The 24235-nt window shown below is 40.4% G+C and overlaps 1 protein-coding gene across 2 annotated transcripts in view; it reads right to left on the bottom strand.

Moving 5' to 3' along the window:
• The window catches only part of ARHGAP10 (Rho GTPase activating protein 10), a 343992-nt gene that overhangs the window by 198561 nt on the left and 121196 nt on the right, over positions 1 to 24235 (bottom strand). For both annotated transcript variants that reach the window (XM_033215447.1, XM_033215448.1), the window contains exons 5-7: positions 16824 to 16925; positions 9461 to 9571; positions 7634 to 7738 (exon numbers count right to left, since the gene is read on the bottom strand). In XM_033215447.1, the coding sequence (XP_033071338.1) occupies positions 7634 to 7738; positions 9461 to 9571; positions 16824 to 16925 (318 nt within the window). The remainder of the gene's footprint in view (positions 1 to 7633; positions 7739 to 9460; positions 9572 to 16823; positions 16926 to 24235) is intronic.

The raw sequence follows: 24235 nt of genomic DNA, 5'->3' as shown, positions 1-24235 counted from the left end.
TAACTTTTTTATAAATTTATCAAAATATCCCCATTCCTTCCAGTATATCTTCTTACTGAGATTAATGCACAAAAAAAAAAAAAAATAGTGGTAAAATAGCTACCAGAGGAGTATAAGCCAGGGTTACTACAGGTTACTTACTTTGGAGGCTTTCTAACACCATGAATAATTTTATTATTCAACATAAAAAATTCCTGCCTTCAGGTCTCACACTACTACTAAATTTTAGGTTTAAAACATAAGTAGGTTTTAATATATCTACCTGAGAAGTATTTCCTTTGCAACAACCAATCTGACTCAATCAATCTGATTTGTTACTGTTACATTAGCAGTCTGTAAATACTCAGAATCTGAAAAAGTTTAATTCTTCTTTGCAAACTAATAAATACAAGTGTCAGTTTTTCCAGGTCATGGCAATTGCACTTGAAAATGACATTTCTTCCCTGAAGACGGAAGGGGGAAAAAAATTTCACCTACACAAATAATGTCTTTGATATCTGAAGAGACAAATCGCATTTCTGAAACGCAGGAGACATGGTGTGCCAATATCTGTCAAACGGCTACACTGAAAACGTATATGCAAGGTGAAGTAACAGAATTATTACCAAGGCAATTGTGATGAGTCGGCACTACCGTGTTCCTGGACACTTCTTTCATCCAGGCTCAAAAATAATTGTATTAATACCAAAAAACTGCTGATGTGAAACTGTGGAGGAACTGAGACAGAAAAATATTATTGAAATTTCTCCTTTCCTCCCTACAATAAAAGGGGTTGCCAAGGGTCCTAAGCGTGGGAAAATGGTAGAATGGCACATCTTTTTTGTCAAGGGATGGAGAGTCATCTGATAAATGTAAATTGTAAAAGGGAAAACCTGTCTGCCGAGGTTTGTTTTCTTTTAAACACAAACTAAGCTGTGAGAAAAATCAGCTTATGTCCTGTAAGAAAGTATAAGCCTGCAAAGCAAGTAGAACTCAGTGGTTGATGACTAGGTTCCCATTCCCTCTCTCCTTCCATTTCTCCAGGTTTTCTTATCCCCCCCACTTTTTTTTTTTTTTTTAAAGACAGGGTCTCACTCTGTCTCCCAGGCCGGAGTACAGTGGCACGATCATACCTCACTGCAGCCTCAACCTCCTGAACTCAAGCCATCCTCTTACCTCAGTCTCCAGAGGAGCTGAGACTACAGGTGGACACCACCACGCCAGGCTTAATTTTTGTGTGTGCGGTTTTTGTTGTTGTTGTTTCCAGAGACAGGGGTCTCAATATGGGGTCCAGGCTGGTCTCGAACTCCTGGGCTTAAGCAATCTACCCGCTTCAGCCTCCCACACTGTTGGGATTATAAGCATGAGCCACCATCCGCGGCCCTTATCCCCATCTTTGTACTAATTTCACCCTGATTTTACTCCCCTCTTTGGTCATTTTGCTGAGATTCCTTCCAACCCTCACTTCTCCCCATGTGTGTATAATATATTTACACATATGCGTATATATGCATGCCATACATGGATGGATGCTATCACAGGTGACAGCATGTACACACACTTGTATTTAAGCCAATAATCCTATTATTTATGTTCATGCTTAAAATTCCCTAGATTTGAGCAGCAGGAGTCTCTTCGAGCTGGCTTCTGTCTTTTGACTGGTCCCCTTAATTTTCGACCAGTTCCTTACTTTCTGGTCCAATAAGGTACCCTAAGCTCATCTTACACTTTCCCTGCCTCAGTCCTGGAAAGGAGCTCTTGTTCTTTTTAGTGGAGAGTATTTAGGATTTGGGAACCAAGATCCAGGCACAGTGTGCTCACAGCTAAGGAAGTATCATTGCTTCTAAGTCTTCTCAGCAGACAGACTGAGGAAACAGATGTTCATACAGGTGAGCCTTAACACAGGCTTGAACTTTGTGGATCTACTAATACATGGATTTTCCTCCCCATCTACAACTCCTGCGACAGCAACTTTTCCTCCTCAGTCTACTCATTACGAAAACACACGAAGGCCTTTATGAGGATCCACTTCCACTTAATGAATAGTAAGTATATTTTCTCTTCCTTATGATTTTTGCAGTAACATTTTCTTTTCTCTAGCTTACTTCATTGTAAGAACACAGTATATCACACATAGAACACACAAAATATGTAGTAATCAACTATTTCTGTTATGGGATCAACAGTAGGCGATTAGTAGTCAAGTTTGGGCCAAGTCAAAAGTTATATGCAGACACCCAACAGCGCAGAGGTGCTTACCCCAACGTTATTCAAAGGTCAACTGTCTACAAAGAGCACATGTGTTTATACAAACACACAATCACTACTTCTATATCTACCTATATATTTGCAAATCCATGACTTCCTACCAAGAAATCTAATTCTACTCCAGTTCTTCAGGTTTCTTTCCAGTCTCTCTCCTTCCAAATTTGTGAATTTCTTCCCAGGCAGTAAGAAGCCTGGTTCTCACTTTCAGCACGTCTGCTTATGTGCTCACTTAACATCTCTGCTCAGCATAAGCAACCTCCCAAATGCCCCAGCAGCCACCTCTGTCTCATCACCACTCCATCATCCCTGCTGCAGACACCTCCATGAGGTCCCCCTCTCCCTCACCACCCGACTTCCTCAGAGGTTTATTGTCTGCACTGGGAATGGAAGGCTTTTTTTTTTTTTTTTTTACTCTCTTGAGAACAAGTCTCACTCTGTTGCTCAGGCTGGAGTACAGTGGCACAATCACAGTCCACTGCAGCCTCGACCTCCCAGGTTCAAATGATCCTCCCACCTCAGCCTCTCCCGAGTACAGGGACTACTCACATGCACCACCACCTCCAGCTAATTCTTCTCTACTTTTGTGGAGACAGGGTCTCACTACGTTGCCCAGGCTGGTCCTGAACTCTGGGGCTCAAGTGATCCTCCCGCCTCAACATCCCAAAGTGCTGGGATTAAAGGCGTGAGTCACCATCCTCAGCCACTATTTTTTAATGGTACCATTTTTAGGTAAGTTACGCATAGAAAACTTTGCATAAAATCAGTAGAATGGCTAAAACCTTGCAATTTCCAATTATAAGTTCCAAGCACATATGAAGGCATCTTCTAATTACAATAATGTTAGACCCCAAACATTACAATAGGTAACATTTGAGCATGTACATGGTTCTTTAATCCTCACAATAACCTATACGGCAGGACACTAATGCTATCCATCTAGCCAATAAAAGATCATTGCTGCCTTGTTTTCTTTACATGCTTTAGGAATTAAACATTTCCAAATAAACTAGCTTTAAATTAAGCCTTATTATTTTAGTATTTTAAATCTGATTGAAAGAGAAAACATCTTTAAAAAACTTCTTTTCTGATTATAAAAACTAATCCATATCACCGTAAAACAGAGAGACGGACACAAATAGTCCCATTTGTGGGGCAAAAAGAAAAGGGATAAGACTAAAGTTAACCATAAGCCCACCCTCAGGTAACTGCTGTTGTATTTTGATGTGATCATTTCTAATCTCTTTTAAACACACACACACACACACACACACACACACACACAAGTCTGTAGTTTTGGTATTCTACTTTCCTTACAACATTGTGACAAATCTATTTTGCCCATGTTCTTAAACACTTCCTACCCATTCTTGTTATCTTCTAGGGACTCTTTATGAATCCTAAAATTCTGCACACTGTATTTCCTTCCAGGAAGAATTCTATTCTAGTCTCTTCCCCACCTTCTTCGGGAGACAGAAATCACAAAAGTTCAAAATTAGTTCCTTAAAATATTCTTTAAATTTGAGGCATTTTCCATTCTTCTGAAAAACCCATTTCCTAAAAGCCATCTTGCTACTTTCTTGATTTCCATTTATCACTCTAGATTACAGAAAATGAAGACTCAATTTCTCAAAAAAAAAAAAAAAAAGTCTAGGCACTTTTACAATACAATCGGTATTATCAAATGGGGAAAAAAAGGTTTTCACTTTTAAATAACATTTACCGTTTTCTGATTATAAAAGTTTTGCTTTTTTACTAAAATTAAATACTAAAAAGATGACCAAAATATTTATGATGTTATAATGCAGAGGCAGTTAACATTTGATTATGTTTCCTGAAATACACATATGTGGCTGGACACAGTGGCTCACGCCAGTAATCCCAACACTTTAGGATACTGAGGCAAGTGGATCACGAGGTCAGGAGACTGAGGCCATCCTGGCTAACACGGTGAATCCCCGTCTCTACCAAAAAATACAAAAAAATTAGCCAGGCATGGTGGCAGGTGCCTGTAGTCCCAGCTATTCGGGAAACTGAGGCAGGAAAATGGCATGAACCCAGGAGGCGGAGTTTGCAGTGAGCCGAGATAGGGCTGCTGCACTCCAGCCTGGGTGACAGGGCGAGACTCCATCTCAAACAAACAAATATATGCAACACACACACACACAAACACACACACACACACACCACAACTGGGACTTTTTTCAACAATATGTTGTTTTATATACCCAGCATTTTATCTTTATTATAATAAAAAACTGACATCAAGGAACGAGACGAATGGCCAAGAAATGAGCAAATTACAGCGTCACAGAAGTATAGCAGATGATACAGAATGAGTGACCCGCGTTTCAAAAGTGCCGGTGTTTCTGACTTAAAAAAAAAAAAAAAATTAGCTAAAAACTAACATTTTGAAGAGCAGAGATGCCACCTAGATCACGTGTTCTCAATACTGAAGGTGAGGCCAAGAGAAACTCTGAGTTGCAAGAGTGTTTATTAAGAAACAGCCAAATAAAATCAAGACAGGAATATTTAGAAAAAAGGTTGAGAATGTAGGGCGATTTACTGAAGACCACACATCCTTAAGTGCGAGACAATACAAAAAAAGGCTTTTTTTCAATAAACTGTCATTTCCCCATTTCTCTACAGAAAATGAATACTGTTGTCAATTGTGTAAGTTCTGAATATATTAAGGATTCCAACCAGGTCATTTTGTGAAACATTTCAAATGATAGCTTAGCTTCAAAGTTTGCTCAGAAGATTTCAAGACTGAATATTGCTCATTACCATCTAAATATTTAATGCCTCTGAAAGTTTTTTTGGTTTATATAAGGTAAATAAACCCCTGCCTTCCCCATAGGTGTGTTATAAACACATTTCCACAAATAAATGAGCTGTGCAAGGAGTTTCACTGAACATCCCAAAAGACTGACGTTTCCCCACAGCTCACCCCGGAACCTGAGGCAGAGCGCTGGCTTCAAGGGCATTCACCTATGCGTTCACAAGCTTCTGCTTGGTTTAATGATCAAATGCCTCTGATCTGAAACTCTTCATTATCTCTAAATAAGGGGCACTATTTTCTTCATTTTACCTTGATTCTGGAAGTTGTATATACAGTCCTGCCCGAAGGTTCTCATTCTGGCCAGTCCTGCACTTGACAGATGAGGTCCAGACAGAAAAGGTGAATTTCCACAAATTATACAGCCAGTAAGTGGAGGGGAAAACAGGAATTATAATCTCAAGCAGGGGTCCCCGACCCTCAGGCTGCCAACCGGTACTGGTCCATGGCCTGTTAGAAATCGGGTCACATGGCAGGAGGTGAGCGGCAGGTGAGTATAACCGCCTGAGTCGACCTTCTGTCAGATCAGCGGTGGCATTAGATTCTCATAGGAGCACGAACCCTATTGTGAACTGCGCACGCAAAGGATCTAGATTGTGCACTCCTTATGAGAATCTAATAATGCCTGATGACCTGAGGTGGAAGTTTCAACACGAAACCATACCCTATCTTCCCCCACCTCCATTCCATCTATAGAAGAATTGTCTTCCTTAAAACCAGTCCCTGGTGCCAAAAAGGTTGGGGACCACTTATGTAAACTACCTAGCGTTCTTTTTACATAACTGTTTTCTGCTGCCTGCAAAATATTCTGAATAATCTCAACATCGGCCAGGCATGGTGGCTCACCCCCATAATGCCAGGATCTTGGGAGGCTGACGAAAGAGGATCACTCGAACCCTGAAGTTTGAGAGCAGCCTGGGCAACACAGTGGGATGCCATCTCTACCAAAAAGAAAAAAAAAATTAGCTGGGTGTGCTGGCATGCACTGGCAGTCCCAGCTACTCAGGAGGCTGAGGCAGGAGGATTAGTTGAGCCTAGGAGGTTGAGGCTGCAGTGAGCAGTGGTTGTGCCACTGCACTTCAGCCTCAGCAACAGAGTGAGACTCTGTCTCAAAAAAAAAACTCAACATCATTAAACTCAATATTCTACTACCTGCAGGAACAATTCTGGGGTAACTAGAATGAATCCACACATACCCATTTTGGATTTTTAAGTTTTGTCACATTATAGTCTATAGTCATACCACATATTTTATAACTGTCTTCACAAATTGTGAGACCACAGCAGCAGAAAAAGAAAGAATCTACTCCAGGACTGTATCATTAGCCCAGGCGAATGTCCTGACAATCCTCAAATAGAAGTTGACACATAAATTATAAAAATAAGAGGTTTTATCATCTACATTCCCAAGTATAGGGAACTGTACATTAAAAAAAAAAAAAAGTTAGAAACAAAATCTACACAAAAAGTATTTACCCTCAACTTTTTTTTTTTTTTAAGACGAATTCTCACTCTGTCGCACAGGCTGGAGTACAGTGGCACAATCTCAGCTCACTGCAACCTCCGCCTCCTGGGTTCAAGCAATTCTCCTGCCTCAGCCTCCTGAGTAGCTGGGATTACAGGCGCACTCCACCACGCCCAGCTAATTTTTGTATTTTTAGCGGAGACGGGGTTTCACCATGTTGGCCAGGATGGTCTCGATATCTGGACCTCATGATCCACCCGCCTTGGTCTCCCAAAGTGCTGGGATTACAGGTATGAACCACTGCTCCCGGCCCACTCTCAACTTCTAATTGTGAAATAAATAAAGAGCAGGCAACAACCACATTCCCATCCATCTACCTGTGTGTCTTCCATTATGTGCTGTGAGTCGGTCACAAAGTTATCTCACTACATTCCTAACAAGACCTCAAATTACACTCAACATCCCCTGACCAGCTTGTCAATGAGGACGCCTCCAGGATCAACTAGTGTTGAGAGGAAAAACATCCACCACCTGATCAAAATGACAGATAGTATGCTGCTTAACACTGTTCTCCTGAATCTCTTCATCCAAGACTTGGCAGAAAGCACACATTTTCCAAAGGAAAATAATCAAGACCAATAGCAACTGTGAACACCAACGCATTAGTAAATATGCATAAAATGTAGGGAAGAAATTCCACTCAAACGATAAGCTTATCTGGGAACAAAAATCAAGATAGTTAAAAGAGAAGAAATGTAGTGCATTATAAATTCAATGCCTTAAAGTGGAGTGCTCTTTTGTCTGTTACAGAAATAGCTGACTTAAAGAGTTAAGGTAACAAAGCTTATCCTTAGAATTGACCCAGAAACTGCAGGAAAAGCCGCCAGGTGGCAGAATTTCCCAAGCCTCAACCAACTGTAGAGCAGTTCGTCACACCAAGAGTTGACCAGCAGATGGCAGCATACCCTCAGTTTCTCAGTACCAACAGATCAGCGTTGTCTTCATTCAAGGCTTTTCATACAACAAACAAATGAAAAATACACTTTTCAAACATCTTTTTATAAAGAAAGCTTTCATTTCCTTACATTCTGAATGTTGATCTGTAGTTCCATTTTGTAGTGATTGAAGTCTTTGGCAAGTTCATGGCCCTGATGATAGAAGGTAAACATCCCCTGAAAAAATGACAGCATCTAAGACACAGGAAGAAAAGAGGTATTAGCACAAAACAACTCAGGAGAAAAAAGAATCATATAAACAACCAAGTGTTCCCCCCACCATCTCACTGTTATTCCACTGAAATAAAGTGATTAAAGGAAAGTCAATAATATTCAAGTAAACCCAAGTACACTATTAATTGGTCTTTATAGAAAATGATGCTTTTTTCCCTTAAATATCACAGCCATTAGGCAGCTTGTATGGCATGTTCTGTAGGAAAAATTGAATTATAAAGTCATCCATTTGTCCTCTTTAGTCAGGAGAATCCCAGTATTTGTAATTGAAATCTTATCACTATAGGTTGATACAATCTATAAGAAAGTAAAAACACAGAATCGAAGAGCTCCAGACTCTCCCTAGCCACATCTAACAGAGTGCAACCCCTGTGTTTTGTTGACAAAGATATTCCATGACTTGCCAGGGGCAGCATCAAACCCGTAATTAAACCTTTAGTTTTCTAACAACTCCCAACCTGTCTCTAATTAGAGAGCTGTTGCCTCTGCTCCACATGTGAGTCAATAAATCTAAAGTGAAGAGAAGTGACTTGCAGAGAGAGTTAAGGAAATGTTGAGATTCATTTTCTTCCAAATGCCACACCGTGGGTGGTTAGGAATCTGGGGCTGTGATACCAAATGCCCAGCAGGCTCCATTCCCAACATCAGCCATGACTTGTTATGGGGCCTTGGGCAAATTATTCAACCTTTCTCTACTTCTATTTCCTTATCTCCTCATTGAGTAATAGTGTGGACTAATGAGTTCGGTACAACACTTAGAACAATGACTTGAACAGCGACTGAGCATTATAAATGCCCAATAAAAGCAGGCCATTACTGTTATTTCACATAAAAAGAAAGCTTTTGAGGAGGTTTACTTTACTGGTTTAGGTTAATGACTATCGCTGCAACTAAACCATAGCTCCACAAATGCTCATTTTTAATCATTACTTGGTTATTGTTGTTTCTATAAACCATACACACTATGGGTAAATTATGTAGTGTGTGAATGTTATCTTAATAAAGCTGTTTAAGAAAAAGAAACCATTCAACAAGTTGATATTAAAATTAAAATGAATCCTGAAAATGAGTTCGTGTTTTGCTGAAATCCACATGAAATATCCTTTACATGTTATATTCATGTGCATGTATCTTCATAAACAACTGAAGCTACTAGAAATCATCTATGTAATCACAAACAAAAATCATGTGTTTCTAAAGTAAGTAAAAAGAAATGTCAGAGTAACTCATAAAATTGTCTCAAATGTTCCATATCCTGCTTCTAAACTTAGATTGCCATAAGCATTGTGAGTTGTGTTCGAAGTCATGTTACAAACAATTGTTTAAAGTACCAAAGTTTGAACTGGTATAAACAACCCATGTTCACTCATTCTAGTATAAATTATTTCAGAGAAATTTTTTAAAGACAGAGCTATAGGCTAAGGTAGCAGAAATTGCACTTGTTTGCCTTCCTTGAGATCATGTAGCACTGGGAATATTACATGTTGCAGTGCAAATACAGTTGAGAAACACTGATTTAGAGGCAATTCCTTGAATTCATGGCTGTGTTTGCCCTTTTCAATACGTCTCTTTCATGTTTATGCATTATGGCCTCCAATAAGTATAAATCAAAAATCCGACCTAGGAAGATACATACTTATATTGCAAAAATCCACCAGCAAACAACTTGGCAATAATACTCACAGGTTCCACAAACTCAAACTTCTTTCGTTCTTGGATTTCCTGCAGCTTACACACATACTCGAGAGACAGTTCATAGAAGTGTTGCCGGTTCTGCTCCACTTGGATATCTGCCTATGTTAGAATCACAGAGGTCAGGCAAACTGGAGATGGTGAAAAGTGAAACTCTACATCAGAGGTCATCACACTGTGGTCCATGGGCCAAAATACGTTGTGTTGCCTGATTTTGTAAATAAAGTATTGCAACACAGGCACAACCATTCATTTAGGTATTGTCTGCAGCTACTTTCCTGCTGCAACAGCAGAATTGAGCAGGTGCAACAGGAACTTTATGGTCCACAAAAGTCTAAAATATTTACTATCAGTTTCTTTGCAGAAAAAGTTTGTGACTCCAATCTGTATGTTGAGGTTGACCCGCAAGAACTGAAGATCAAAGAGGTTTCTCTTCATGAAAAACTCACCCCAACCACAACTGATGCCCCAAGGCTGAACCACATGCAATCACAATCAACAAACATTTCTATGAACAAATCCTTTAAGAATAAAATCTGCCTGAGAAACAGCCCAGCACCTCAGCACTCAGGGAGTGATGGCAGCAGGTGAGGAGGAGCCAGCCATGGCAGCATCTCAAGAACCCAGCTCTCAAAGGCGGGCCAGGGCTGGATGCCCATCTGCAGCCCTCACAACGTCTCATGCCCTGGGAGGGAAGCGGGTACCAGCTGGTCAGGAGGCTATTCCCAAAAAAGCTTCCAGCTTTGCTTGTCTAACTAGAAAGGAACTAGAAGAAGAGCATGACTTCACAGAGAATAGTGGAGAAAGAACTCATGTCCAAGAAACCATTCTTACTAGGCATCATGTGATATTTTTCCTAACTTAGCTAATTTTACTCTTAAAAATATTTATCTGGGCATTTCTCCAGAGAGGATATACAAAAGGCCAATAAGCACATGAAAAGACACTCAACATCGCTCATCATTAGGATGTAAATCAAACTCACAATGAGATCCCACCTCACACCCACTAGGGTGGCTACTATCCAAAAAAGAAAAGTAGTGGTGTTGGTGAGGATGTCAAGAAACTGCAACCCCTGTGTATCATTAGTGGGAATGCAAGATGGTACAAGCACTGTGAAAAACAGTGCTTCAAGTAAAATAATATTGAAATATAATGTTACTAAGCTAAACTGAAAATTTCTACCTAACACTCCTCAAAATCGCATTTTTGTGCCTTCATTAACCAGAATTCAATAGTTCAGCCACCAGCAGTTAACAGGCACAACTCCCAACAAAAAATCAAAATAAATTTTTCCCTCAAATTCAAAATAGTATTACCACATGACCCAGCAATTCTACAGCTGGGCATATACCCAAAAGACCTGAAAGTAGAGGAACAGATATGTGTACACCCCTGTTCATAGCAGCAGGGGGGAAAGTGACCCAAATGCCCATGGATGGATGGATGGATGGATGGACGGATGGATGGATGGATGGATGGACGGACGGACGGACGAGTAAATAAAATGTAGCTGATCCATATGTATAACAGAATATTATTCAGCCTTAGGAAGGAAATTCTGATACATGCTACGACATGGATGAACCTTGAGGACATCAGGCTAAGTGAAATAAACCAGTCACAAAGGGACAGATTCTATATGATCCCACTCATAAGAGACACCTAGAGTAGTCGAATTCATAGAAACTGAAAGCAGAATGATGGCTGCCAGGGGCTGGAGCAGGGGAGAATGGAGAGTTATTGTTAACAGGTACAGAGGCGCAGTCTGGGAAGATTTTTGAAAAAGCCCTGGAGATGCATGGTGGTGATAGTTGCAAAACAATGTGAATGTACTTAATACCACTGAGCCATATACTTTACAATCAAATCATACATTTTATTGAAATTTTATTCATATATTTTATAACCAAAAATGTGTTTCTGAAAAGCATTTAATACATTTGAAACAACACATTTCAAAACGTAATAAAAAACATTTCAGCAAATACTTTAATATATATTACTAAGCTAAAATAAGAATTTCTACTTAACACTCCTCTGAATCATATTTTTGTGCCTCCAATAACCAGAGTTTGATAGTTCAGTCATCAGCAGTTAGTTGGCACATCTCCCAGCAAAAACACAGTAATTTTGTTGAGTATTTAACAAAATAAAGACATAAGAAGGGTGGTTTCCTCATTTGTCATTACTGGAAAGGCCCTTGAAGAAATGTATACCAGCATCAGATTTATCAATTTGATTTTATCTTTTAGCAAATTCTCTCTCTTGGTTGTTCCTGCTACTGTAATGACCCTTGCATTACCAGTCAACCTCTATCACCACCCCTTTAATATTCTGAAAATCCGGAACTGTTGTGCCACATGCTCCATGATTAAATCACCATAATCCCTGGGATCAGTGACAATGATGGCAGCAGCGGACAGTCTGCAGCAGCCGCTGTGGGGACACCAGCTGCAGAGGGCAAAGTGTGGCCAGGGCTGCGCACTCCATGGTGCCCGTGGGGGCCAGAAACAGGCAGGAGTCCCAACTTCTATGGAGTCATCAGGGCAGGAGCCCCATGTTCCCAGACACAGCTGCAGCCACACGGCCACAGCTCTGGGCCAGGGCATCCCCATGCTCTTGGGAGCCGGGGAAGGCCCACTGCCCTGCCAGCAGACTCGAGAAGTGCCTGCTCCTGCTCTCTGGCCTCTCCTCGCTTCCGACGCCTGATCCAGTGTGGAGCAAAGTTGTAGCCAAGCTCAGGTACTGATGCCACCCGGCCAGGTATGTGTGCACTACGGTGGTGCTGATATGCCAGTGCTCCCAGTGCTCCCAGTACCCCCAACCTCCGGCTCGGCCCACTCTGGACTTTGGATGCCAACAAGCACAGGAGGGAGGTCAGGGAGCTGAGAGCAGCTCGACAGAGGCCTATAGGCATCTCTTGGCACAAATACTTTGGGTGTCGTAGATGACATGTTGACAGCTGCAGGAGACAGACAGGTTCCTAGGTGGGAAGGGAGAGGTCCCTGGCGAAACCCCACCTTTAAGCCAGGATGGCCTGAAGCCTGGGAGCCGCTGGGCTGCCAGTTCTGGGTGGAGTCTGCAGACGGGAATGAAAACTTACGGTGCTTTTTCCAGGCCCACCCATGGCTGCACCTGGACCAGTCAGCACATTTCCTCCTCATTTTCTGAGCCCAGAAAAACCCTGGACTCAAACAGACTCAGAAAGACATGGGGACTACCAGTTGTTGGAAGAAGCAACCCCCGGGGGTCTCCTCCTCTAGTCAGGATGACCTGCTTGTAGAAAGGAGCTACACACTAGAGGTCTCCTCTCCACTGAGAGCTAGACACTCATTATGATGACCTGCCTGCGGAAAAGGGCTACTCACTTCAGGTCTCCTGAGAACTGTTCTGTTGCTCAATGAAGTTCCCCTCTACTTTGCTCACCCCTCCAACTGTCTGTATACCTCATTCCTCTTGGATGTGGGACAATAACTTGGGACCCAAGGAATGGCCAGACTGAAAGAGCTGTTAACACAAACAGGGGTGAACCTCCCCCTCCCCTGCTCGCCACACTGTGGGCAATGAGAAGGAGAGAAGAACTGTGGTCCTTCAGGGAGCCCAGACCTAGGGGCTCCCTGAGCCAGAGCCGTGACACCCTCTTTGGGGCTCTGCGGTTCCTGGTGTCTCTAAGTTTCCAGACGCCACCGTGCCCACAATGGAAGCGACCTGCAGTATGCCCGGTCTAGCCACAGCCTTGCACGGAGCCGGTGCCTGTGCCTGGAGCTGCCTGCCCCACCACAGTCGGCATGCCTGGCTGCACACAGTGGCCAGACCCTGAACTCACGAACCCCTCGCCACTCCATGCCTCACTCACCCTTGGCAGGCATGAAATCCAGGCCAGTAGCACAAGCCGAGTGCAGCCTGCAGAGAAGAGCTGGCAGAACAAGCCCAGCAGGCCAAAGCAAAACTCAGGCAAACGCATCACCAGCCACAAAGGTTTCTGCACCCTAAAGATCCCATGACAAGAGCCCTCTCTTACAAGAATGCCATGGACGTCCAAGTTGTAACTAGGGTCATAAAATGATTTCCTTCAGCCTGACCTTTAAAAATGAATCTAAAAGGCAATCACTATACATTTTACAACTCCAAGCAAATCACTAGTTTTTAACAAATACACAATTTCGATTTGATTATCAACCAATTTTTAGTCTTTCCAGCTGTAAATATATGTAAGAAAGTAGACAAGTCTCACACAAAGTTATTCAGGGAATCTGCTTCTCAAGTAGATTGTTATTACACTGAAATATTATCATTTGGCTACTTAGGAAGAAAAAATAGACTTCAAAAATAAATAGAAATGGAATTTTATCAAATATCCAATACCTGTTACTATACAACTGTTAAGTAAAATGTAGGGGTGTGGATGGACGTAGAAGCTATTATGCCCAATAAACATAAAGGTATAGTAGCAAGGCCTCAGAGAACTGCCAAAATAGCCAGCATGGTGCATGCCCCAATTCTCTCCTGTTATGATTTATTTTATTTTATTTTATTTTATTTATTTTATTTTATTTTATTATTTTATTTTATTTTTTGAGATAGAGTCTCACTCTGTCGCCCAGGCTGGAGTGCAGTGGTGCGATCTCAGCTCACTGCAAGCTCCATCTCCCGGGTTCACGCCATTCTCCTGCCTCAGCCTCCCAAGCAGCTGGGACTCCAGGCGCCCGCCACCACACCCAGCTATTTTTTTGTATTTTTAGTAGAGACGAGGTTTCACCGTGTTAGCCAGGATGGTCTCGATCTCCTAACCTTGTGATCCACCTGCCTCAGCTTCCCAAAGTGCTGGGATTACAGGCATGAGCCACCACACCTGGCCATCTCCTGTTATTTTCAATTGAAACAAGAGGAGAGAATGAATTATGTACGTTTCTAAGCCTTTGTTCAGTATCATTCTCTGCAACTTTTACAATCTCCTGAGCATCTCAATTCACTGAAAATTAGCATTACATTAACCACTGCCAAAAGTAATGAATATCCAAACCTAACATTTTCCCCTTCAAAAATCATACCCCCTATTAAGGGCTTTACACTTAAAATAGAAGGCAGTTTCAGTGTGAGCACATAAGTTTGTAAAGAGCAAACAGAGCAAGATAAAAAAGTGTATGTAATTTAAATGAAACAAATTATTCATCTTTAGGATCTCTTCATGTTTCTGTAGGTGAATTATCTTTGGGACTGATAAGTTGCTGGAGCCCCAGCTCACTGTACAAGCATCTCCACACTTGTTCATTCAATAAATATACATTAAGTACCTACTCCCTAACAGGTACTGTTCTAGGCACTGAAGATAGAACACTGAATAAGACAATGTTGTTGCCTTCAAGGAGCTTACATTCTAGTGGAAGAAGCCACGTAACAAATGAACAGTATGTCAAAACGGTTTTAAGACCCTGAAAAAAAAAAAGAGGCTGAACCCTGTGGCTCATGCCTGTAATTCCAGCACTTGGGGAAGCCAAGGCGGGTGGATCGCCTGAGGTCAGGAGTTCTAGACCAGCCTGGCCAACACAATGAAACCCCGTCTCTACCAGAAATACAAAAAATTAGCCGGGCGTGGTGGTGGGTGCCTGTAATCCCAGCTACTCAGGAGATAGTGGCAGGAGAATCGCTTGAACCTAGGAGGCGGAGGTTGCAGTGAGCCAAGATCTCACCATTGCACTCCAGCCTGGACGACAAGAGTGAAACTCCAACCCAAAAAAAAATAGGAATATGAAAAAAACATAAAGCAGAGTAAAGGGGACATTCTAAATAAGAAGGTCAGGAAAAACTTTTAATAAACTGACCTCTGAGTGGAGGGTATTTGGACGAGTATTTGAAGGTCTGAGACACATGGATCCGTGTTGAAAACATACCAAGCAGTAGGAAAACAAATGCAACAGCCCTCAGTATATACTATGCTGACCCCAGCTGGGTTGGGTGCAGAACACACAGGATCTTGTGGGCCCTGGGGCCTCTGGAGAAGCCATTAGGAGGGTGTGGAGAAGAGCGAGTCATGAGAAGTGGACACACTCAGATTATATTCTGGAACTAAAGATGACATACTGATGGACTAGATGGCAGGCGTAAGAGAAAGGGCCAAGGTGACTCCAAAGATGTTGCCTAAGAAAAGTTTAAAATGAGATACCCAATGAGAAAGTGAAGTGGATTTGGAAATTAACTTGGGGAATGAAAATCTTTTTTAGGATACCTGAAAATGGAGGTGAGAGCAGACGTAGAGAACTGCTAGCATAAAGGGGTCTGTAAAAGCTGCAGCTATCATCTCAAAATTGACAGAGGGCAGGAGATGAGGGAGCACACAATAATATGCAACAAGTAGAGAACAGGGCCCCATCCAAAGTAAAAGCAGTAAGGATTAAGTGGTGTAAAAGCTCCTTTTTCTTTTAGGAACTGTCAAGTGCCATCCAAATGTCAGTCAAAGGCATTAGAGAGACAAAAGAAAAAGTCACATGTGGATGTCGAACCAACCATACACACATAGAGTGTGTAACTAAATAGCTGACATTTAAATATAATCCAGGTTTACACAAGACTTAATACTGTGTCATTTTGATAATACTTTAATAAGTGTTCATGACAGTAGTACATAATGCCCAGATTCCTTATGTGTTAAAAAACAAGGAAAAAAAATACAATTTTGTGGGATCAGACAAAATCCTAACAATGGCAAACAGCATTATTTTTAATAAAAGCATTATGTTTTGAATTGTAAACAACTGAGTTTCCATCCAAGTGTGTGAGTGAGAGAAACAAATGGCAGGGGATTTAGAAATAAACAACGAGAAAATGAAAAATAAAATATAAATTCCTTCCTGCTTACATATGGCTGCCTCCAAAATAAATGAGTCTATTAATACAAGTAAAACAGATGCTCCTTTTCCAACGAAGCTGAATTTCCTGAATCCTCAGCATTAAATAAGATTAATGCTGCCTTCACATAAATGCATAATGGCATATGAGCTTATTAAATTCAATTCATTTCTTCAAGAACCCCTGAAAGCCAATTAATTGATCTATTCCTGCAAATAACGTATCTGTTCTTCACTAATGCTGGTTTAAAGTTATGTTCCTGTAAAATAATACTCAGAAACAAACATTTTACTACTATAAATCCATACCTCATTAATCGCTATAAGACGTATTATTTTGTCTTGTTTCACAAGGACTTTTTTCTTAATTTATGACACTATCTGTTCACTTTTTGTTATCTCTATATAATGCCAGATGAAAAGTTATCAACAGTAAAGCACATTTTTAAAAGACATGTATTGCTTATTAAATTTTGAAAACTTAACAGAAAAATAAAAAATTATACCTCTTGTAAATGTGAGTCTTTCTTTTTTGCTGATAAATTCAAATGTTTATCAATTAGACTATAATTCTTTTCTGTCTCTTTGTCAAACTTCTTTTTTTCTTCCTACAAACAAAAAAAAAAAACCATGGTTAAACAGAAACGAAAGGACACACATAGTTAATCCACTGGGAAGCTCAAATTATGAAAAATATCTGAAAATAGAACAAAGCACCACTCTGAATGTGATAAAGCTATCTAAAAAAAACATATCTGTACCAAGCCTACTGCTTAATCATCAAGACAGCATTAGGACAGAAGAGACACTTTTATTTCTTCCTTTAATGGACTTTTTTCCAAGCCTATGTTATTTTTCAGTTCTTCATACTTAGCAGTAGTAAGAATTAATTCCATGTTACTCGCCCCTCACCAACCACATGAAACAGAATACATAAGAAAAATAACATAAAGCTTAAAAAAGCAAACTTGCTCTAGATTTTGGCACAGATGTGGAATTCGTTTAAAATGGAATAATAGGTCAGTGGCTCACACCTGTAATCTCAGCACTTTGGGAGGCCAACCAAGGTAGGAAGATCACCTGAGGTCAGGAGTTCGAGACCAGCCAGCTATCGTGGTGAAATCCTGTCTCTACTAAAAATACAAAAATTAGCAGGGTGTGGTGGCACACACCTGTAATCCCAGCTACTCAGGAGGCTGAGGCACAAGAACTACTTGAACCCCAGAGGCGGAGGCTGCAGTAAGCAGAGATCACACCACTGCACTCCAGCCTGGGCAACAGGGTGAGACTCTGTCTCAATCAATCAATCAATCAATACGTTTTACTCCAGATTTTCAAAAAATCATAATACATAATCAGGGTTGGAAAAAAAAACATCTCGGGAAAGATCTTCTGTAATGGTCCAGTGGGAATACAGGTTAAGTATCCCTTCTCTGAAATGCTTAGAACCAGAAGTGGTACAGATTTTTGGGTATTTTTGAATATTGGAGTATCTGCGTATATCAAGAGAGGTATCTTGGGGATGGGGCCTAAGTCTAAACATGAAATTCATTTCTGTTTTGTATCCACCTATCACACATAGCCTGAAGGTAATTTTATACAATATTTTTAATAATTTTGTACATGAAACAAAGCTTATGTACACTGAACCATCAGAGACCAAGAGGCCAGGTGTGGAATTTTCCATTGTAATGTCATTTCAAATTTTGGAGCATATCGGATTTCAGAGTCAGGATGATCAACCTGTATAGCAGTAAGATTCTCTGACCAGAAATGTCATCTACTTTCCCAAACCTTTCCAGTGATCTCTGTAACACTATTTAAAATATGTATAAATAGGTCAACAGGGCCTAAAATAATATTGACATACTAGTACTCACCCTTTGGTTAACATCACAAACATTTCTTAGGTACTGTCTAGAATTAGGACATACTTGTATTCCATTTGCTATAGAAGCTTTTTGAGAAAACAAGTACACACATTTATAAATGCAGAGAAGACGGGCTGTCTCCCCTAAAGCTGCCAGCCAACTTGATAGATTTTTAATAAACATTCTTGAGTATCAAGGAGAGCACACCATGTCCTCATGCTGTCAAAATGTTTCAATTAATTTCAAATTCTCCCTAACTCTCCACACCTCCTAAAAAAGGAACATTCTCTTCCCTAATTTTCCAACTTGTATTTTCCAAAGCAAAAGTTCTAGCCTTTTCTTGTATGATTTCTTTCCTGTTAGGCAAAGAGATTAAGCAAAGCATGTTCATTCTCTACTTCTTTTATCTTTTTTTTTTTTTTTTTTTTTTTTTTTTACCACATGGGACCACACACTGTTCTTCTGTAAACCCAGGACATTATGTCCCCTGTCAGGTCATCTAAAAATCCTCAATTAATTCCTCCACACTGATGGAGGAGGAGAGACTCAGAAACTGAGGTTTCTTCCCTTTTCTACTCCAAGGTTAATTACCAACTAGCTGCACAACCTAAAAAAAAAAAAAAATCTGACAACACAGAACCTAAGTTTTCTTACCAAAAAAAAAAAAAGATCAGGGACTTTTCTTTAACTGCCTCATTCTTAGATCCCAACCTAAAATTCTGGGATCCTATGGTTCACCCATGTGTAGAAATGGAACCAAAAAAAAGCAGGAAGTTTTATTTTAACCTCTTTTACTTAACAGTCACTTTTGTTGATACAGAGGACCAGAGGACTTTATTTTTCTTTATGCTGTAGGTTTTTTTTTTTTATTTACAATTTTTTAAGTCCAAGGTATTGATTATTCTCTTTTCTGCTTTTCATTATGCTCTTCCACTATTTTAACAACTAACAGAAAATAAACTGAAACCAACAGATGCCCAGTACCTAAAAATGTCCACTATTTTAAAAAGCTGATGTTGTGAAGTACACACTGAATTTGGTGTCAGAAGACCCAAGCTGCAGTCCTAGCCACTCATTACTCTGTGACTTTGTAACAAACATTCTCTGAGCATCTGTTTCTCAGATTTACACAAAAGACCAATGGAAGTCAGGTCCCTGCATTTGCCCACAAGACTGCTGCAAAGCAAGGTCACATGCTGAGAAGCACTATCACTGCAGACTAGTACTTACCAGGAACATGGAAAACATTTTTACCACCTCATTTGATTTAATCTGAATCATAGAAAGGGGCCGAGGAAGGGGTGACATGGTAATCAGCAGTCAAAACACCCAGCACACTGAGCAATAGAAGGCTATGAAAATCAACACGTCGGTAAAGTTGGGAATGAAAGAAAAAGGAGACATCAAGCCTTTATGAAGAAGGAATTTAGCCAAGAAACAACAACAACATCACACCCACCAAGCTTAGAACAGAAATATCTTTGTCCATATATGGTATGGTATTATACAAATGCTGCTGTGTTTGTTTTTGAATCTTAAAATGCAGGTAATCATTTCTTCCTGCATTTGTTCTTAATGTCATTATAAAGTATTATTGTTTCTTTGTGCTCATATGATTTCTTGTGCTGAAATAATACAAATTTCAAAGGAAACTATTCAAGTAGCATTCAATAAAGAATGGAGGGTTTTTTTCCCTCCAACACTGCATTATAGAAAAAAAATATATAAATTTAACAGCATAATCCAAAAAGTTCCAACAAGGATCAAGTTAAATACAATATGAAAACTTTTCTTATAAATCAGACATTACAAAAACTGAAATGAGTCTGGGTCAGGTAGTAATCTAATGAGTGAAACAGGCTGGGAGAGAAATGCAATCAGGAGTGGTAGGCAATGTAAACCAGATAGTCCTCGTCTACTCCAGAGAAGAAGGCAGCCATTACTCAGCACCAGAACATTTTTGCCTTGTGAGAACACAGACCCAGCACATTGGCTGTGTCTTCTGATTTCTCTGGAACTGCTGAAAAATCCAATGATCTTTATGGTGGCAACACATTTATTTTTAATTGTAACAACACGAGGAAGCCAAACAAAATTTATAAGTTCAATATGGTAGAAGTCAGCTTTCTAATCTGTTATAAAATTGCACATGCAAAACTTTTTTTAAAAGTAGAGCTACTACTTAAAACAGTATTATGGGTCAAAAAAGATATACATTGTATAAATGGTAGAAGAGAAGAACCTAAGAACCACAATTCAAATAACCAGATCTTGAGGTAAAAACTATAGAAATTTGTCATTACAAATCACTGGGTTAAAAAAAGGAAGAGACGATTCAACTATTGGTGCTGGCATGACTGTTCAACTACTGTGAAGCAGACAGAGAACCTCATCTCATATCAAAATTAATTCCAGATGGATTGAAAAGAGTCACAAGTAAACAATGAAGCCATAGAGAATATTTTCAACAAATCTCAGAACAGAGAAGGATCTAAGCAAAAAAGAAATGGAAGAAGCTATAAGAACTTGTAAATATCCAAAAAAAACAAAATCACAATAATCAAGCAAAGGGCACACAATAAAGGGGGGAGGATTACAACCAATATGTAAGAACATAGGGAGACATTCGTAACACAAAATATATCCTTCATTAAGCAGTTTTTTTTTTTTTGCAAAAAACACATTAATGCTTCCACTGAAAGGTGGATAAAGAACACAAAGAATTCATAAAAGTTTAAACGTAATTGTGAATTGCCCATTTTTCTGTAGGGTACTAGATTATTTTGCTTTAGAAGAGGAAATAATTTTTTTGTTACTAAATGACTTTTTTTGAATTTTCTACATTTTCCAATTGTTTAGGATGAGGAGATGGAAAAGGCTTATTTTCAAACTATAAAATTAAATAATGTTTACTCTTGGACTGGTCTACAGATAAACTTAAACATGGCAGGTCCTTGAATAGCATCATTATTACATTAATAAGGGAAAAATAAAAACCAATTCGTGGCCAGGGCCACTGTCCGTGTGGAGTCTGCACATTCTCCCAAGCCTGTGTGGGTTCTCTCTGGGTATCTACTATTTCCTCACACATCTCTTAGGTCAATTCACCGGCATGTCTAAATAACACTGTGTAAGTGAGTGTGGGATCATGCCCTGTCCAAGGCTGGTGTCCACCCTGCACTCTGAGCTGCTGGGATGGGCTCCAGACGCCTGTGACCCTGAACAGAAATAAGTGAGTAAATGATTACCTTGTTTTTATTAATCTTTCTTAAATATATGTATAGCTCACATTTATTTCAATATTTAATATTAAAAGTGTTGTGGTTATCATGGGAACCCACCCCCAATAATTCAACATGAGTCCTTTTCTATTTTCCCTAAGTGTCGGCTGGTCTAAGAAATAAAGGGAAAGAGTACAAAAAATAAATTTTAAAGCTAGGTGTCCGGGGGAGACATCACATGTTGGTAGGTTCCATGATGCCCCACCAAGCCACAAAACCAGCAAGTTTTTATTAGTGATTTTCAAAGCGGAGGGAGTGTATGAATAGGGTGTGGGTCACAGAGATCATTTTATTGCTTCAACAAGGCAATAAAATATCACAAGGCAAATGGGGACAGGGCAAGATCACAGGACAGGGGCAAAATTAAAATTGCTAATGAAGTTTCGGGCATGCACTGTCATTGATAACATCAGGAGACAAGGTTTGAGAGCAGACAATCGGCCTGACCAAAATTATTAGGAAGGAATTTCCTTGTCCTAATAGGCCTGGGAGCGCTATGGGAGACCAGGCCTTATTTCATCCCTTATCTACAACCGTAAAAGACAGATATCCCCAGAGCGGCCATTTTAGAGACCTCCCCCCTAGGAATGCATTCTCTTTCTCAGGGATGTTCCTTGCTGAGAAAAACAATTCAGCGATATTTCTATTTGCTTTTGAAAGAAGAGAAATATGGCTCTGTTCCACCCGGCTCTCAAACAGCCAGACCTAATGGTTATCTCCCTTGTTCCTTGAACATCACTGTTATCCTGCTCTTTTTTCAAGGTGCCTAGATTTCATACTGTTTAAACAATTTGTGTAGTTAACACAATCGTCACAGGGTCCAGTGGCAACGTACATCCTCAGCTTACAAAGATGATGGGATTAAGAGATTAAAGACAGGCATAGGAAATCACAAGAGTATTGATTGGGGAAGTGATAAATGTATATGAAATCTTCAACATTTATGTTCAGAGACTGCAGTAGACAGGTGTAAGAAATTATAAAAGTATTAATTTGGGGAACTAATAAATGTCCATGAAATCTTCACAATTTATGTTCTTCTGCCATGGCTTCAGCCAGTCCCTCCACTCGGGGTCCCTGACTTCCCGCAACAGTGGTCTTTGGAAGTTTGGTGATGTTGACGTCAAGAGTTTGAGACCAGTCTGACCAACATGGTGAAACCCCCCGTCTCCACTAAAAATACAAAATTGGCCTGGCGTGGTGGCCCATGTCTGTAATCCCAGCTACTTGGGAGGCTGAGGCATGAGAACCACTTGAACCTGGGAGGTGGAGATTGTAGTGAGCCGAGATCATGCCACTGCACTCCAGCCTGGGAGACATGGGTGAAACTCCGCTCTATTCAAAAACAAAGTTTGGTGATGTTTCTGAGACCAGAAATATGACACAAAAACTTAACTTTTGTTTATGTCAATTGGCCCAAGGTAAAACTGGCTTCCTTATGCGCTGCTTTGCTTCAATTCAGTTTCCAAGAACCTACTGATAATGTTAAGTGAGGACTCCCCACTCCAACGGGGAGAAAGCACACCCTCCCTTAACTCCCACGCCAAGTGTCACTCGTTCCTACCTGACACTTCATTTGCCCTGTCCTACCCCAATCCACCCCTTTCCTTTAAGCTCCTCTAGCCTCTCTAAAGAGAGGAGAATTCAGCCCCATCCATCCTCACAGAATGGAGCACTTGAGTCCAGACCCAGAAGAGTGCCTGGGAGATACCTGTCAGAACACAAGTGAATGGCCAGCACAGGACTGCAGCAGCACCAACGCTGGCAAAGTGGCACCTCATTCCTAAGCGGTGGCTCCAGAGTCACTAATTCAGTGCCTTAGCACTATGTGTCCATAAGGGTCATAAGCCACATGCTACGGCTTCTCACCCCTAAACCCACAATGCGGAGAATGGACAAAAAGCTGAGCAATTCCTGTTTGACAAGGTGACGGGGAGCAAGCCATGAATGGGATAATAAAATTACTCTATGGATACCAGGCCCCAAAGTAGACACTTCAAGAACATTACCAAATTCACTTCACTCTCACAATAACCTCCTGAGACAAGTGTCATAAGTCTCATTTTACAGACCAGGAAACTGAGACTTAAAGGCCTTAAGTCGCTTGCCCCAAATCACATGGCTAATTAAGGCACTGAAAGAGGATCCAAACCAGAAAGAATTAAGTCTTCCTGAAAGACTTTCTGGTGCTCCAAAGATGAGATGGTAGAGTACATCTCAGGGCACCTATGATTTCCCCTATTACAGCACTTTTCACAATATATTTTTATTGCTTATTTGACAGTCTCACAAAAAGTTGCTAACTTCTTGAAGGCCAGCCAATGTTGTAATTCCTAGTTGTATCTCAGGGCCTCTAACACTATGCTGTATGATAGGCTCTAGTGTGTTTTATACTGAATGAAAGAAATGTAATTAAACTAAATCAATATTGTTTCTGCTGTATTAAATATAATGTAATATGAGAAATTATCCAGACAGGTTTTTTACTCATGTTTTATAGTAATTTACAGAATCTTTGGAAGTCTGTATTTAAAATGTATTCATTAAGGCTGGGCACAGTGGCTCAAGCCTGTAATCCCAGAATTTTGGAAGGCCAAGGCAGGAGGATTACTTGAGCCCAGGAGTTCAAGACCAGCCTGGGCAACACAGAGACCCTGTCCCTACAAAAATAATTTTAAAATTAGCCACGCATGGTGGCATACACTTGTAGTCCTAGCTGCTCAGAAGATCATCTGACCCAGGAGCTCAAGGCTACAGCCCAGCCTG

Source organism: Trachypithecus francoisi, unplaced genomic scaffold (genome assembly GCF_009764315.1).
Source record: "Trachypithecus francoisi isolate TF-2019V2 unplaced genomic scaffold, Tfra_2.0 Lachesis_group1, whole genome shotgun sequence".
Lineage (NCBI taxonomy): Eukaryota > Metazoa > Chordata > Mammalia > Primates > Cercopithecidae > Trachypithecus > Trachypithecus francoisi.
This window is presented reverse-complemented; position numbering and strand designations above follow the sequence as displayed.